The 17912-nt window shown below is 37.6% G+C and overlaps 1 protein-coding gene across 1 annotated transcript in view; it reads right to left on the bottom strand.

The window, feature by feature from the left end:
* Window positions 1-280: 280 nt before the first annotated feature.
* Tex11 (testis expressed 11) overlaps window positions 281-17912 on the bottom strand; it is a 271569-nt gene continuing 253937 nt past the window's right edge. Inside the window, exons 26-27 of the mRNA XM_046467052.2 lie at window positions 1332-1496; window positions 281-491 (exon numbers count right to left, since the gene is read on the bottom strand). Of these exons, the coding sequence (XP_046323008.2) occupies window positions 420-491; window positions 1332-1496 (237 nt within the window). The 3' untranslated portion in view covers window positions 281-419. The remainder of the gene's footprint in view (window positions 492-1331; window positions 1497-17912) is intronic.

Raw genomic sequence — 17912 nt, 5'->3', positions numbered from 1 at the left:
TCATGAATCAGATAAATTACCATGAAGATCCTTCCAATGAAGTTTATGATTCTCTGTCATCTTTAGGTATTGGGAATTCAAGCACTTTGGACATAAAATGTTGTGTTGGACTGGGATGAACATTCCCTATTGCTCACAAGGTACATAAAGCATCTTGCTCTCACACAGGCTATTTCAATATAATCTTTAGGAATTTGGAAAATTCATTCATTCCCTATAAATGAGCTGGTCACTGGGTAAATGTCAAAATGCTTTTATTTAAGAAAATTCATTCACCAACATGAGAACATGGCATGAGAAAACAGAAACAAAAGCTCAAAGAGAAAATGGCAAAAATTGAAATATTCAGCAGTTCAGGACAATACATCTTCTTCAAGTGCTGTGAGCTTGCCTGCTCAGAAACTTTGCTCTGGTAATTCTCACTCTCCATTAAAAAGAGAACCCTTCTTTTTATCTAATACTTCCATGAGCTCACTATATAGAGCATTCATCTAGAAAAGAAAATAGCAAAGAAATTTCTTGAGAAGAAAAGGAAATTTGGGAAAGTTCCATTGAGATAGCACAGAATTCTAACCCTTATCTTCTGCCATCCAAGGATCCATTTGTGGGAGCAAAACAAATCCATTTGTGGGTAGAGGGATCCAAATGCATTAGATCTGTTTAATTAGGAACAGGCAAAGGTACTCAAAACAGAAATGATTCTTTTCTCTTTCTTTTGTGGTACTGGGGATTGAACCCAGGGGCACTCTACCACTGAACTATATCCCCAGCCATAGATATATATTGAGATGGTCTCCCTAAGTTTCCCACGCTGGCCTCAAACTTGAGATCCTCTCATTTCAAACTCCTAATTAGCTGGGATCATAGGTGTATGCCATTGTGCCTGGGATTCTTTGCTCTTATTTGGAAACAAGGATTTTTCTCCACTGAACCTCTCCTGTTTAGCTAATGGCCCAGTTGCCTGTAACTGAAAATAGTTCCTGGAGGAAATGCCTATTTGAACAGCCATTGCTTTGAGCAGAGACCCGTCCTTCCCCGCATGCACTGGCATTGACAGTGACACATCTTTCCAGAGCTCACTCTTGGCAGTCTTCTTAATTAGATTCCATTTGCTATCCCTAAGTTTCCTCCTGTTCTCCATCTTTCCTGGTTTTTGCTCTAAGAGTTTATTGTGTACAGTCCCCTAACTCCTGAAGTTATATGAAACCACTGAGAGGAAAAATGATTAATATCCTTGCCTAACCAAGGAAGGTCATTGGGTCCTTATGGAGAGCCCAGCTAAACACTCTCTCCCCCCTAAGTCATGCTACCTTAGCCCTTTCCCTCCTCACCTGAGTCTCATAGTTTCCCTTGAGGGAGCCAAGGTGATGAAGGAAACGCAATGCCAGGCCACACCACTTTTCAGCAGACACATACTTGCTCCTGTTAAACATAAGTATTCCGGTATTCCAGGATTTGGTCATCAGCCAGAGAATCTCTATTTCTGGGTAGCCTTCCTGAAATCAAGAACAGTGGGTGTTCTACAGTTATTACTGTCACAACTCATTGTAGCTCTTCCTGTATCAATGCTGTGTCTCATTATTTTAAACAGTGAATGTTCTGCTAGCATGAAGGAAAGCCTGTGCTCTGGGTAGTAGGAGAGCAACTTGAAGTCTATCAGCTGTAGAATGTTCCCTAGCAACATTTCATGAAGTGAAACATAAATGGAAAAGGCAATGAGGTCCTTTCAACTGAAAAATCATTAGAGACAAATTCCTGGTCTCCCTGAATTAGGATACAGAGGAAAAACCTATTTCCTGTTTGGGGCTTCCCTTGATGCTGTCCTCTGTCAATTGTCTCCCCAATTCCTACCTCCACGTTTTAGAGTTTGTCAAGAAGTAATTTTCCCAAGGTTCTCAATTTCTACTCATGGAATAGACATGATATTAATTTTTACTACTGAGATATGAACAAAGGGCACATTTCTATGATGGTCCTTTAGCCTTATCAGTCACCTTTACCATGACTAACCACAGGATTATATTACCTTCTTCACAGAACTTTTCAATAGTGAGAAGGATTAGTCCCAAGGTGGAGCATAAAAAGAGCATTCATGTTAAAGTCCTTCATCTGCACAAAAGGTCTCAGGCCCCTGGAGGGGGAGATGTGACAGAACACTTGGGCAACAGCTTCTTCAGTGTCAAGGATGTTGTCTCAGCTGTCATTCATTCATTTGGATCCATAAAAAAAATTACCATGCATAAGAAACATTTTGACAATGAGGGCACTGTGAGGAATAAGACAAAGCTCTTATCACAAAGGACACAATGCCTTTGGAGAGGCAAGGCATCCATATATATATAAAGATAGCTTAACTGCTGAGGATATAGCTCAGTGGTAGAGAGTGAAGCATTGGGATTCAATTTCCATTACTGAAACATAGCATGTAACTGAGGATTAGACAGAGTGACAAAGTTATTTATTCTCTAGTTCATTAAGAGATGACTGCTAGGATAGCTCAGTCAGAGGTGACCTAGTCTCTACCTGAAATCTTTCTCTTTGTCCTTGCCCAATTGGCAAACTTCTACTTATTCTTCAAATTCACAAGCAGAATTATTTCTCTGTTCCCACAGTAAGCTTTCTCTATACCATTCCTCTAGTACAAATTACATCACAATATTTTAACACATTGTCTCTTCTTATATATATTTATCTCCTCCAGACTGTTGAGTTCCTTGGAGTAGAGGGGATTATTTTTGTTCCATTTTTGTATCTCCAGAGTCCTACACTATGCCTGGCACATAATGGAAGCACACAAAAATTTTCTTAATGAATTAGTGAATGAACAAATGGTTAAATTTCCAGTTAAATGTGAATTCCTAAGTGAGTTTTTTTTCCTGACTCTCCACAATTTCTTGCTCAAATCTCTTTGCTCCTAGTACCACAAAAGTACTTCTAACACTGTCTTCTTGTCTGTCTCCACCACTAACAGGGGGAGTTCCCTGAAGGCAAAATGTCATTCAACTTTGTGTATTCACAGCCTGGTCCAGTGATACAGAGTATGAGTGTTGTCATTTTAACCAAATGAATGAAAAAAAAAAGTGACCAAACAAACATGATCTGAGGGTAGATGAGCCAGATAGAGATATGCAGAGATCATATGAAATGTCCAGAATAAGCAAATCCATAGAGACAGAAAGTATATCAGTGGTAGCCAGGGGCTGGGGGAGGGAAGAATGAGGGAATGTCTGCTAATGGGTACAGCGTTTCCTTTTGGAGTGATAAAAATGTTCTGGAATTTGATAATGGTGATAGTTGTACAATTCTGTGAACAACATCCACTGAATTGCATACTTTTTGTGTGTGTGTGTACCAGGGATTGAACTCAGGAGAACCTGACCACTGAGCCACATCCCCTGCCCTATTTTGTATTTTTTTTAGAGACAGGGTTTCACAGAGTTGCTTAGTGCCTCACTTTTGCTGAGGCTTGCTTTGAACTCGTGATCCTCCTGCCCCCGCCTCCTGAGCTGCTGGGATGACAGGCGTGCACCACTGTACCCAGCTTGAATTGTATACTTTGACATAGTGAGTTTGATGATATATAAAATTAAATATCAATAAAAAATAAAAATATAGATTCACAGAAAAAGAAAAGGTTGTTTCAAATGGGCAGAAGAGAATAAAGACTTGTATTTGAGAGCAAGCATAATATGGTCTGGCCTAAGTAGACAATTTATGTAGAGTAATTAATGGGAAAGGAGACTCAAGTGTAGGATGGGCTTTTTAAGCATTTCCTACATGCTCTTCCTCAGAACATTAGTGTCATCAGAAATGTTAACAGATGGTCTATGAATACAAGGTTCTTAGTCAAATAAGTTTTGCAAATGCTGTGTTCTATATATCATCCTCTTGCAACATTATAATGCATATTAATTCATTGAACATTTAAGGAAGTTTTACAGTAAAGAAACCATGGCACTTTTTTTTGGTACCAGGGATTGAACCCAGGGGTGCTTAGCCACTGTGCCTTATCTCCAGCCTTATTTGTTAATTTTATTTAGAGACAGGGTCTCACTAAGTTGCTTAGGGTCTTGCTAAGTTCCTGGGGCTAGCTTTGAACTTGTGATTCTTCTGCTTCAGCCTCCCAAGCCTCTGGGATTATAGGTATGTGCCATCATACCCAGCCCATGTTACTTTTTAAATCTTGGTAAGAAGGACTAATATCCTGTGAGGTAGAGTGCAAGAGGTTTTGCATTATAAGCCATGGAATTTGGAATTATTCTGTTGCCAGTGGAAAGGCACTGAAACATTTTGGGAAGAAAGTGATATAATGAAACTGTAGTTTTAATAAGATCAAGATGCCAGTGGTGTTTAGAAAAGACTGGAGTGTGAAAAAACACAGACAGGAAGACTTGGGGGGTGTGTTTGCTTCCTTGCTTGTTTTTGCAGTGCTGTGGGTCTAACTCAGGGCTTTCCAAATGTCAGCAAGCATTCTAACACTAAGCTACCCCCAGCCCAAGATTTGTTTAAAGAGGATAGTAAGAGTCTAAGAATAAAGTGATGGGGGTCAAAGTAAAACAGTGACATTGAAAAGATGTTAAGAAATGTTCTAAAGAGAGAATCAGTAGAACTTGGTAACCAATTTGATATAGGAAATAAAATTTAGGTCAATTGAAAATGGCTCTAGGGCTGGGGTTGTGGCTCAGTGATAGAGTGCTTGCCTCACATGCATGGAACACTGGTTTTGATCCTTAGCACCACATAAATAAATAAAATAAAGGTATTGTGTCCATCCACAACTAATTTTTTTTATTTTTATTTTTTTTTAGTTACACATGGACACAATATCTTTATTTTGCTTATTTATTTTTATGTGGTGCTGAGGATCAAACCCAGGGTCTTACACTTGCGAAGTGAGTGCTCTACACAGAGCCACAACCCCAGCCCTACAACTACTTTTTTTAGCTACACATGACAGTACAATGATCTTGACAATTCATACATTTGAATATTTTTTTTAAAAAGAAAGAAAATGGCTCTAAAATACAAAGTTTCAGAGAATACTGGTAAAATTAAAAGAAAAGATGGCAACAAAATAGAACAAATTGAAAAAAAAAAAGAAAAAAAGATGGAAGGAAATATTTCTGGGATTAAGGGATCAAGATAGTGATAAGTTCTATTTTCAATACATAGGGTGTGAGGTAATGACCCATTAGCAGTCATTCCCCATTCCTTCCTCCTCCAGCGCCTGGCTACCACTAATCTATTGTCTGTTTATATGGATTTGCCTATTCTGGGCATTTTATGTAATCTCTGTGTATCTCTATCCTACTCATACCATGTAGGCATGTACTTGGATTCAGGTAATAAAGAATATCAATTCACCTAAAAGACAAAAGTATGGACTATAGAAAAGAGGATAGACAATACTGGGAATGTTCATAGTTGGGTGGGAAGAGGGAAACAACAACTCAGAGGAGTGGTGAGAATATGCAAGACAAGGGAAAACAAGAGCTGTGATAAGGAAGCAGTGGTCAATAATGAAGACCAGGGACCATCATATTTGTCTATAAGGGGGTAGTTATTTGCCTTGTAAAGTGTGGTTAACAGTGCAGAATGAGGGAAAGAGTAGCTCAAGATTAAGACAGACAGGTTGGCAGGACCTCATAGGCTACGTTTAGGACTTTGGTCTTTGTTTGGAGAGCAATGGGAAATTACAAAAGAGGATAAAGTGGGGCTGGGGTTGTGGCTCAGCAGTAGAGTGTTCACCTCGCATGTGCAAGGCCCTGGGTTCGAGCTTCAGCACCACATTAAAAAATAAATTAAATAAAGTTATTGTGTACAACTGTAAAAAAATAAATATTTTTTTAAAAAGAGGATAAAGTAAGGTCACACAAATTTAAATTTTGAAAATTTAAATGATCCCCCTGGTTGCTGGATGAATAAAAGCTTAGAAGCAAGCAAGAGTAGATATGAGACCAGACAAAAGATTCCTGTAGTACCCGAGATAAAACAAGATAACTTGAACTAGTTGTGGATGTTGGAAGATGAGAAGAAGTAGATGAAATGAAGAAATATTTATAGAAGATAGAATTGACAGATCTTGGTGATAAATTAGAAATGGGAGTAAAGGAGGCATGAAGATGACTTCTGGATGTTTGGCTTTGGCAAGTGAGAGGAATGATGGTGCCATTCAATGGCTTAGGGACCACTGGAATTTTATTTCAATTTGCATTAGCTACCCTCATGTCTTGCATTGCTCAAGATAATTGTTAATCCTCAATAAAGAAATGCATCTCTTCAGTTACTCACCTCAAAGCAACATGGAGTTGCCAATGTGAAATACACATTCCTGCCAGTGAATTTGCTCTGATGATTTTTGGAGGCTCAGATTTGAAATCAGTTATCTCTGTCCTCAACAACTTTACATATTGGCAGTTATGCAAATCTCTAACTGAATTGTAGATATTTTAGAGCACAAATGCCCATCTTTTTAGGCATAGATTCCCCAAAGTGAATATTGTATATATCAACTTTACTGAGATAAAATTTACATACCATACAGTTTACCTACTTAAAAGTATACACTTCAATTGTCAGTATATTCAAGGAGTTCTGCCACCATGACTACAATCAATTTCTGAATATTTTCATCACTCCCAAAGGAAATTTTTGTGCCCATTAACTCCTTCCTCACCCCCCCAATACAATCCCCCTCAAGCCCAGGGAAACCACTAATCTAATTTTTGTCTCATATATCAGTCTATTCTGGAAATTTAAGATTAACCAAGTCAGACAGTACGTGGTCTCTTTTACAGGCATCTTTCACTTAGCATACACACACACACATTTTTTTACAGTTGAGGATTGGATTCAGGGCCTCATGCATGCTGGGCAATTTCTCTGCTACTGAGCTAAATCCCTATCCCAGCATAATGTGTTTGGGGTTTACCATGTTATAGTGTATGTTTGAACTTCATTCCTTTTATAGTCAAAGGATATACCACTACATAGAAATACCACATTTTGTTTATCCATTCATTGATGGATAGACATTTAAGTTGTTTACATTTTTGGCCACATGAATACATCTGCTATGAATATTTGTATGAGTCTTTATACATATGTTTTCACATTTCTCTTGGGTATATGAGTGAGAGTGGAATTTTTTTCTTTCTTTTTTATTGTTTTGGTGATACTGGGGATGGAACCCAGATCCTCATGCATGCTAGTCAAGTGCTCTAACTCTGAGCTACAACCCACAACTCTTTTATTTTGAGACTGAGTCCACTAGAATTGCCTAGGCTGATGTAGAAATTGGGATCCTCCTGCCTCAGCCTCTGGAGTAGCTGGGATTATAGGTGTGCACCACTGTACCTGGTTTAGAGTAGAATTTGGGGGCCACATGGTAGTTATGTATAACCTTCTGAGGAACCATCAGGCTATTTTTCAAAGTATCTGTACCATTTTACAATAACATAGACACTATGTGAGGGTACCAATTTCTTGTCAACACTTTTTTACTATCTTTTAAATTATAGCTTATATCTTACTGGGTGTTAAGGGGTAGTCCATGTTCAATATCATTATTTATCAGAGATATACAAATAAAAATCATATCTTATATGCTTATTGGCCATTTGGATACTTTCTTTGGAGAAATGTCAAGTCAAATGCTTTGCTCACTAAAAAAAAAAATAGTTGTCTTTCAGAGTTGTCAGAATTCCTTTTTGTTTCTTTTATGTGGTACTGGGCATGGAACCCAGGGCCTTTTGCATGCTTAGACAAATACTCTATCATTGAGCCACATCCCAGCCCATAAGAGTTCTTTATATATTCCAATAAAAAAAATCTCTTACTACACATATGAGTTCCAAGATTTACTCCCATTCTTTGGGCTGCCTTATTACTTCCTCAATGATGTCCTTTATAGAAAAAATGTTTTAATTTTGCTGAAACGTAATTGATCTATTTTTTCATTGCTTGTACTCATGGTGCCATATCTAAGAAACAATTGCCTAATCCACGATCACAGAAGATTTAAGACTATGCTTCTTTCTAAGAGTTTGATTATTTTAGCTCTTACATTTAGGCCTTTGATTTACTCTTCTATATGGTGGGAAGTCAGGGTTCAAATTTCCTTCCTTTCCATGTAACTATCAACTTGTCTGAACACTATTTATTAAAAACACTGTTACCAGGCTGAGGTTGTAACTCAGCAGTAGAGTGCTTGCCTAGCACACCTGAGGCACTGGGTTCGATTATCAGCATTACATAAGAATAAATAGATAAAATAAAGGTATTGTGTCCATCTATAACTATAAAAATTTAATAAAAAAACACTATTCCCCCCATTGGATGGACTTGACAACTTTATAAAAAATGAACTGACTGGGGCTAGGGTTGTGGCTTAGTGGTAGATGCTTGCCTAGTACATGTGAGGCACTAGGTTCAATCCTCAGCACCACATAAAAATAAATAAATAAAATAAAGGTATTGTGTCCATCTACAACTAAAAATATTTAAAAAATCAACTAACTGCCACTGAGTGTGGTGGCATACACCTGTAATCCCAGTTACTCATGAGGCTGAGGCAGAAGGTTCTTGGTTGAGGCTAGCCTGAGCAATTGATTAAGACCCTATCTCAAAATAAAATATAAAAAAATAGGGATATAGCTCAGTTTTAGCATAGTTGCCTAGCACATACAAGGTCCTAGGTTCAATCCCTAGTAACACACACTCACACACACAAATCAATTGACAATAAATTTGAGGGCTGGGGTTGTGGCTCAGTGGTAGAGCACTTGCCTAGCATACGTGAGGCACTGGGTTCAATCCTCAGCACCACATAAAAAATAAATGAATAAAATAAAGTTATAATGTCCATCTACAACTAAAAATATTTTTTAAAAAGAAAATATTAAAAAATAAATTTGAGTGTTTCTGCATTCTTTATTCTATCTCATTGATTTATATGCATATCCTCATGTCAGGATCATACTCTTTTTATATGTGGTGGAGGGATTATTGGGGGTAGAAACCAGAGGAGCTCTACGACTGAGCTACATGCCCAGCCCTTTTATAAAAAACTTTGAGATAAGAGTCTCATTAAGTTTCTGAAGCTGGTCTTGGATTTGTAATTCTCCTGCCTCAGCCTCCCAAGTAGCTGGGACTATCTCTTTTTTTTTTTTTAAAGAGAGAGAGAAAATTTTTTTAATATTGATTTTTCAGTTTTTCGGTGGACACAACATCTTTGTTTGTATGTGGTGCTGAGGATCGAACCCGGGCCACACGCATGCCAGGCAAGTATGCTATTGCTTGAGCCACATCCCCAGCCTCAAGGGACAACTATCTCTTTTAATGATGTCTCTTAAACTCTCTGCTGCTGCTGCTAGCACATCTAGCTGTTAGGTTCCACTAATTGCACCAAGGTTTACACTGTTTTCAATAATCCCCTGGGGCATAAATTGTTCCACACTCTGATCCAATGAGATTCAGGCCACTCTCAAGGGGTAGTTTTTTTGGTCTTGCGTATTAATTTTTTTAATTAGTACATTATAGTTATAGTTTTTGAGTCAAGATTTTGTGGTTTGTTCTGACCCCTGTAGGTCACTTTTTAGCTCTTTCCATGATTCTCTCTGGTAAACTAGCTGGGCTATGGGCTAGCTTCTTATTCAAATAGAGCCAATGCCTTCCTCTCATTGCTTACTACCAAAATATTCATTGGTTTCAAGAGCACCCTTTGGCTTGAACCTCTCCACACTATTGCAAGGAAAGTGAGATCTTTGGGGGGAGAAGTTAGAAGCTTTCTGTTCTTATGGATTGGCTTTCCCCTTGGGAGAAATGTCTCAGCTGCTGCTCCAGAGCTTCATGGAGGTGGGGTGTAAATCCTTTTTCCTGACTGGCATCCTTATTTTAAAAACAGGATGCTAGGTAGGGCAGTAGTATCTTCTAGGTTTACCTCTCTGGATGTGGAAACTTTTCCCTATGTGTGAGCTGGGGAAAGGGCAACTGCAGCCAAAATATGCTTAATCTGACTTGCCTTGGGTAGGTATTCTGCCTTATGAGTGGAAGGAGGTTGGAGGAAGGGAGCCCTCATGCTTTTCTTGGCTACACTTTCTAGGAATTTAGCCTTTGTAATGTGATTTTCTTTTACTTTTTTTTTTTCATGGTGCTGGGGATTCACCCCGGAGCCTTGAACATTTTCAACAAGCAATCTATCACTATTCTAAATTCCTAGCCCTTTTTTAAAAAACATTTTGAGACAGGGTCTTGCTAAGTTGCCCAGGCTGGCTTTGAATTCATGATCCTCCTGCCACAGACTCCTCCTGAGTAGTTGAAATTACAGGTTTGTGCCACCCTGCCTGACTCTAATGTGATTTTTAATTTAAATGTGGATATTTTATCCAAATCTACAGCTTGTTTTAAAACCTTTTGTGGTAGCTTGAGTCATTTATTACTTTATGTAAATGAACCTTTTTTCTTACTTTTTTGGGGTGAAACCTCTTTATCCCATGATTAAAAACAATGTTTTCCTAGCTAGGTGCAGTGGCACACACCTGTAATCACAGTGGCTCAGGAGACTGAGGCAGGAGGATCACAAGTTCAAAACCAGCCTCAGCAATTTAGTGGGGCCCTAGGCAACTTAGCAAGACTCTGTCTCAAAATAAAAAATAAAAAAGGGACTGGGATGTGACTCAGTGGTTAAGTGCCCCTGGGATCAATCCCCAGTACCAAAAAAAAAATAAAAAATAAAAAATAATAAAAATTTTAAAAGGCCATCCTCACCTCAGTGATTTAATATATACCCCTTATTGAATACTAAATTCTCATAGTTATGTGGACATTCTCTTGGGCATTATCTTCTCCTACTAATCTATTTGTCGATGTTTATAATAATATTACATATATATCACTTTATAAACAAATATTTGATAGGGTGTGTACCACCAAGCCAAGCAAAAATTTATTGGTTGTTATAGCTCATCTTTTTGTTTTGCAGAAAATTTTAGAATCACTTTATTAAGTTTACTTTAAAAAATCTCACTGAGGGCTGGGGTTGTGGCTCAGTGGTAGAGTACCCACCTAGCACAGGTGAGGCACTGGGTTTGATCCTCAGCACCACATAAAAAATAAATAAAAATATTAAAAAATAAATAAAAAATAAAAATAAAGGCATTGTGTCCACCTACAACTAAAAAAAAATATTTAAAAAAATCCCATTGAGGGCTGTAGCTGTAGCTCAGTGGTAGAGTGCTTGCCACACATGTGTGAGGCACTGGGTTCAATCCTCAGCACCACATAAAAATAAGCAAATAAAGATATCATGTCCATCTTTTAAAAAATCCCAATGAGAATTTTATCTTGATTGAATTTATTGCACTGAATTTAGGGAAATTGACTCTATAATATTGAGGCTTCTTATCCAAGATTGTGGATATATTCCCATTTGTTTGAGACCTGTGCCTTTTAAATATTTTTATTAATGCATGATAGTTATACATAATATTAGGGACCAACGCCTTTTTTAAAGCAGAAAAGATCATTGAAAGATAGAGATTGAAAATGATGAAGAGACAGGAAAGTAGTCCAGGAGATAGAAGAGGACTGAATTGATGAATAAGGTTGAGGAAATATGTTTTTGGAAAAGAGGACAGGTGAGTAGATAGGTACAGGGGCAGAGGTTATCATTGAAATATGGTTAATGAGGAATCTTATACTTTATGTCCTTGATCTTCTGAATTAAAAAGATATGCTGGGTATAGGGCACACACCTGTAATCCCAGCTATTCTAGAGGCTGAGGCAGGAGGATTGCAGGTTTGAGGCCAGCCTGGATAACTTAACAAGACCCTGTTCAAAATAAAATAAAAAGGTTTGGGGATGTAGCTCAGCAGTAGAGCGCTTATCTAGATGTGTGAGGTCCTGTGCTTCATCCCCAGCAGTGCGTGCGCACACACAGCATGCGCACGCACGTGCGCGCACACACACACACACACACACGCAGAACATCTAATGGGGAATGAGTAAGGTATAAAATTTTTATAAGGATAGATTAGATTTGAATCAGCTACTTGAGTTTTCCAAAAGGTTGACAGGAATGCAAGTTCTTTTTTTGTTTTTTGGTACTGGGGATTGAACCCATGGGTGTATAACCACTGAGCCACATCTCTAGCCCTTTTATATTATATTTTGAGACAGGATCTCTCCAAGTTGCTCAGAACCTCACTAAATTGCTGAGGCTGGTTTTAGAGCTTGGATCCTCCTGCCCCAGCCTCCCAAGCCATTGGGATTACAGATGTAAGACACCAAGCCCAGCAAGGAATGCAAGTATTTTGGAAGAGCAATGAGAATCCATTGAAAGCTTAACAACATGAATCTGTACTGGGCTAGATCTGAATGGTTCTGTGTTTTTCTTCTTTAGTTATTGTGCTGTTCAAGACCAGGGACAGAAGAACTGATGGTGTTCAGTCACTCGATTTGAAAAAAAAAAAAAAAAGGAAGACCAGTATAACTAAAAAAAAAAAAAAAAAAAAAAAAAAAAGAGTAGGGGTGGGGGAAGGGGGAAAGAGAAAGGAAAAGTGTGTAATCAGATTGGATTGTATGAGAGTGAGAAGAGTTATTTGAGATCCAAATGAGAGCCAGTAATATATGTGGGGGAAGTGAGAGAGAGAGTATGGTCAGTAGAAAAACTCTGAGGTAAAAAATGAAGGTGAAGCCAGGTGTAGTGGTGCATGCCTGTAATCCCAGTGGCTCAAGAGGCTGAGACAGGAGGATCACAACTTCAAAGCCAAGTTCAGCAGTTTAGCAAGTCCCTAAGCAATTTAGCAAGATCCTGTCTCAAAATAAAATTATATAAAGGGCTGGGGATGTGGCTCAATGGTTAAGTGCCCCTGGGTTGAATTCCTGGTACCAAAAAAAAAAAAAAAAAAAAAAGAAACTACAAGGTGGAATAATTGCTAAGGTGGATGCCAAAGTCACTTAGGATAAAAAAAAATAATGATGAAATTTCCAAGGAAGGAAAGAAAATGTGCCCATGATGTTCCAGTCCATGACAATACTGGTAATTAAGAGAGAGAAGACAGATTTTAAGTGAAGAGAGAAGTGGAAGACAGGTGTGATATAAACAAATACACAGTGATACTGAGAGCAAAGGTCCAGGTAATTGAGTCTCTTCTGCTGAGAAAAAAAGGAGTGGTAGTGAGGGACATGTTTTCTTGAGGGAAGATCCTGCTTCAATCTGAGAGGAAGCAGGGAGAGGAGAAGATGAAGACTGATGATTAAGAGAATATTAAGTACTCTCTGGAAAATCCCTGTCTTGTTTTTTGGGTTGGATGAAGTTAAGGATCAGGGAAATATGGAGTTGTGTTTTGGGGAGATACATTTGATGAGGATGCAAAGGAAAAACTGATGAAGAAAGAGCAAAAGGGCAATGAGGAAACTAACTATAGAAATCTAGAAGAAACACAATATCAAAGTCTGAATCAAAGATGCCTTTGCATGAGCCTCAATTCCGGCCTCAGGGAGATGTGAGGCTTGGAGGAAGTAAGATTTAGATGAAAGAGAAGATTTAAATGAGATCCAGGGTCTCATAACATAACAAGAAAATGTCTATGTCTCAATAAAAATTACTCATTACACTAAGAAGTGGCAAGATCTCAAATTAAATTAAAAAGACAAACAATTAATACTAAAATGAGAAGAAAGAAATGTTACAGTATCTGACAAAGATTTTTTCCCATCACTTTTATAAATGGTAAAATACGCATAACATAATGTTTACCACCTTAAACTATTTTTTTTTTGGTACTAGAAATTGAACCCAAGGGTACTCTACCACTGAGCTACATCTCCAACTCTTTTATTTTTGAGATAGGGTCTCGCTGAGTTGCTTAGGGCCTTGCTAAGTTGCTGAGGCTGGCTTTGAACTTGCAATCCTTCTGTCTCAGCCTCCTGAATTTGTTGTGATTATAGGTGTGTACCATCACACCCAGCTTAAATATTTTTTGGGAGGGGGGGTACCAGGGATTGAACCCAGTGGTCCCAGTGGTGCTTAACCACTGAGCCATATCCCAGCCCTGTTTTATATTTTATTTAGAGACAGGGTCTTGCTGAGTTGCTTAGGACCTTGCTAAGTTGCTAAGCCTGGCTTTGAACACATGATCCTTCTGACTGAGCCTCCCAAGCTGCTGGGATTACAAGCATGCAGTACTGTGCCTGGCTTAAGTCATTTTTAAGTATATAGTTCATAATCATGCTGTTATGCGACTATCACCAACCAACATCCATCCATCCATCCATCCATCCATCCACAGAACTGGAATCTTGCAAAATGTAACTCTGTACTTATTAAAAAATACCCCTTTTCAGTCCCTAGCAACCACCACTCTATTTTTCCATCTCCATGAGTTTAACCACTTGGTACTTCACATAAGTGGAATCATACAGTATTTGTCCTTTTGTGACACGTATCAACTTGATGAATCTTTTAGAGAATTATGCTAAGTGGAAAAAGCCAATCTCAAAAGGTTTTGTATTGTACTATTCCAAATCTCAAGATATACTTTATGATTCTATTTATATAACATTCAAGAAATGACATGATTATGGAAACTGGTAACAGATTAGTGGTTGCCAGGATTTAAGGAAAGGCTTTGAGTAGGGAGCGGCTATAGCAAGGCAACATGAAGAATCACTGTGGTGATGAAAATGTTCTGTGTCTTGACTATAACAATGCCACCATCCTTGTTGTGATATTGTACAACAGAGTTTTGTTAAGATGCTACCATTGGTGCTCGCCTGGCATGCATGGGGCCAAGATGCTACCATTGGGGGAAGCTGCGTAAAGAGTACACAGAATCTGGGACTGCAATTGTAAGTCAGTGGTAGAGCACTTGCCTAGCATGGGTGAGGCACTGGATTTGATCCTCAGCACCACATGAAAATAAATAAAGGCATAAAAAAGAGTGCACAGAACCTCTGTTATTTCTTATAAGTGCATGTGAATCTATAATTATTTCAGAATAACAATTTAATTTTAAAAAGCTGAACAACCTACTACCTTTTAAAAATAATCTAGAATATGAACCTACTGAAGAGTACAGTACGTAGGACTGCATGCTTAAATGTGTGTGACCCGCCCCAGGCTTTTTCATTGGCAGTAGCTTCTCAATATCAATCTGAGCCTCTCCTTTGAAATAAAATTTCCTAGCAAGAACTGGTAAAGGTGTGTGTTCTATTGGAAAGAGCCCTATAATTGAGGAACAATGGGCTGGATATTTATGTCCCTCCATTCATATGTTAAAATTCTACTTCAAGGTAATGGTATTAGTAGGTTGGGCCAATGAAAGGTGATAAGGTAGTGAAGGGTGCAGTGATCATTCATTAGGATTAGTGCCCTTATAAATTAGAACCCAGAGAGGTCCCTTACCCTTTCTGCAAGATGAGGTTATAATGAGAAGTTGGCCCATCTATGAGGAAGCAGGCTCTTACTGGAGACCAAATCAGTGGACTTTCTAGCCTCCAGCTTGGACTTTCTAGCCTCCAGAATTGGGATAGTAAATTTCTGTTGTTTATATGTCATCCAGTCTATGGTATTTTGTTAGAGTGCCTCCATCTAAGATATGAGGTCAGAAGACCTGGGTTCTATTCCTAACTCTTATTCATCAGTCATAAATGACCTTAGCCAAATGATAACCTGACTTTTATGAATCTTAAAATTTTCCTCATTTGTAAATTAAGGATAATAGCAGCACTATCTACTTTATAGAATTGCTGTGGGGGGTTATATGAGATAATGGATGTAAGAGTGCTTTATAAACTGTAATGCATGACGCTGTGAGATGGGAGGATTTATGTTTATGTAATAGGCATTCTACCAGTGTATGGAGGCACTTGATAAAGGTTATCTGCTCAATAAATTATGAATGCATGACTAGTCATTTAAAAAGTCAACTAAACAAAAGCAGAATTTTCTCTGCAGCATTTAAAACAAAGGAGATGCATAGCACATTCAATCATACAGGAGAAAGCAACATGCACAAGGTAAAGAGCCAAGAAGGTTATTAAATTAATCTCTATTAAAAAGCTAACTATCCAGTCATGTTTCAAGGCATGAACAATAATAGATGGGAAACTCATCAGAAAAATAGAAAACAGTAATAAGCTTAGCCAACCTGAGTCAGAGAACTTGCATCTGTAATAAGACTGAATAAAAGTGGCAAAACCAAAATGCTTAGAGAATTTTTGGCCTCACATAGAGACTATGGAAATTAATCAATGTGGAGTTAAAGTACAATCTAATTTTAATTTTTATTCGTTACTATGGCAAACACACTAGAAGGTCCAAATGAAGTTCATGGCTTAGCAATGGAATTTTCTCTTTGTCCCAAAAGATAGTAAAATTTTTTAAAAAGTTTCAATAGTGAAGTTTAAAAAAAAATTTAAATTCACAAGACCATAATTACACAGCTCCAGGAAAATTTTAGTCTTCTTTAGTCAGTGCGAATTTGTACCAGGTTTTCAACATGCTATATACTATTCCACCATCTGTTGTGATTTTCAGGTATTTACTTGTATATGAAGAACAGTTGAGCCCAAAGCACTCAATATCCTTAGATATTAACATGGATACAAATAATGACTTTCTGACTTTAATCTAACCTTCTTTTAATGTTTTATAGCTCCCTTATAATAACAGTACCACCTTACATGTCAAATGAAAGTTTACAACACATATAGTATTTCCATTGATCCTTACAACTCTAGTGTGGGACAGTGAGAGTAGGTACTATTTCCATTTTACAAGTGAGAAAACTCAAGTCCAACAAGAGAGGAATATATCCATTATGCAAAACCAAACAAAACCCCGGTTAGACCCTTACCTCACACCATAAACAAAAATTAACTCAAAATGTATCATAGAGCTATACTTAAAGGATAAAAATATAAATACAACAACACATAAGAGAAAATATTCACAAACTTGGGTTAGGCAAGGATTTCTTAGCGTGACCAAAACCACTATCTATAAGAGGGAAAAATAGATAAGTTAGACTTCATTAAAATTCAAAACTTTTGCTTTGCAAATGATACCATTAACAAAATGAAGAGATTGAGAGAAAATATTTACAAATCATATATCTTATAAAGGACTTGTATCTAGTCTATGTTAAGAACTCTTGCAATTCAATAAATTAAAAGATGACCTTGTTTTAAAAGCAGGAAAATAATTAGACATTTTTCCAAAGGAAAAAAAAGATCAATAAGTACACGAAAAATATGACCAACATCATTAGCCAACAAAAAACTATAAGTCAAACCACAATGAACTACCACTCCACACCCACTAGGATGGCTATAATAATAAAAGAGGGGAAATAACAATGCTGGTGAAGATGTAAGGAAATTATAACATTCATTTGCTGCTAGTGGGAATGTAAAATGGTGCCACCACTTTGGGAAACTGATTACAGCTCCTTGAGAAGTTAAACAGTGACCCCAGAAATTTTACTTCTAGGTATATAGCAAAGATAATTGAAATCATATGCTACACAAAGACTTGTATATGAATTAATAGCAGAAGCATTCATAATAGCCAAAAATTGGGAACAACTTCAATGTCTATCAATGAATAAATGGATAGACAACATGTAGTATAACCATTCAACAGAATATCATTCAACCAAAGAAAAAGGAATGAAATACTGATAATGCTGCAACATAGTTGAACCTCAAAAATATAATACTAAGTGAAAGAAGTCAGACACAAGAGGCCACATATTGTATGATTCTATTCATGTGAAACATCCAGAAAAATCTAGAGAGATAGAAAACAGTTCTGTGGTTGTCTGGGTTGCAGGTAGAAGCAGGGACTGCAAGTGGGCAAGAAACTTTGGGGGGGGGGGGTAATAGAAATGTTCTAAAGCTGAATTGT

Source organism: Marmota monax, unplaced genomic scaffold (assembly GCF_021218885.2).
Source record: "Marmota monax isolate L192 unplaced genomic scaffold, Marmota_monax_Labrador192_F-V1.1 WCK01_AAM20220418_F8-fsc00284, whole genome shotgun sequence".
Classification (NCBI taxonomy): domain Eukaryota; kingdom Metazoa; phylum Chordata; class Mammalia; order Rodentia; family Sciuridae; genus Marmota; species Marmota monax.
The sequence above is the reverse complement of the archived record's forward strand: the minus strand, read 5'-3'. Positions and strand labels throughout refer to the sequence as shown.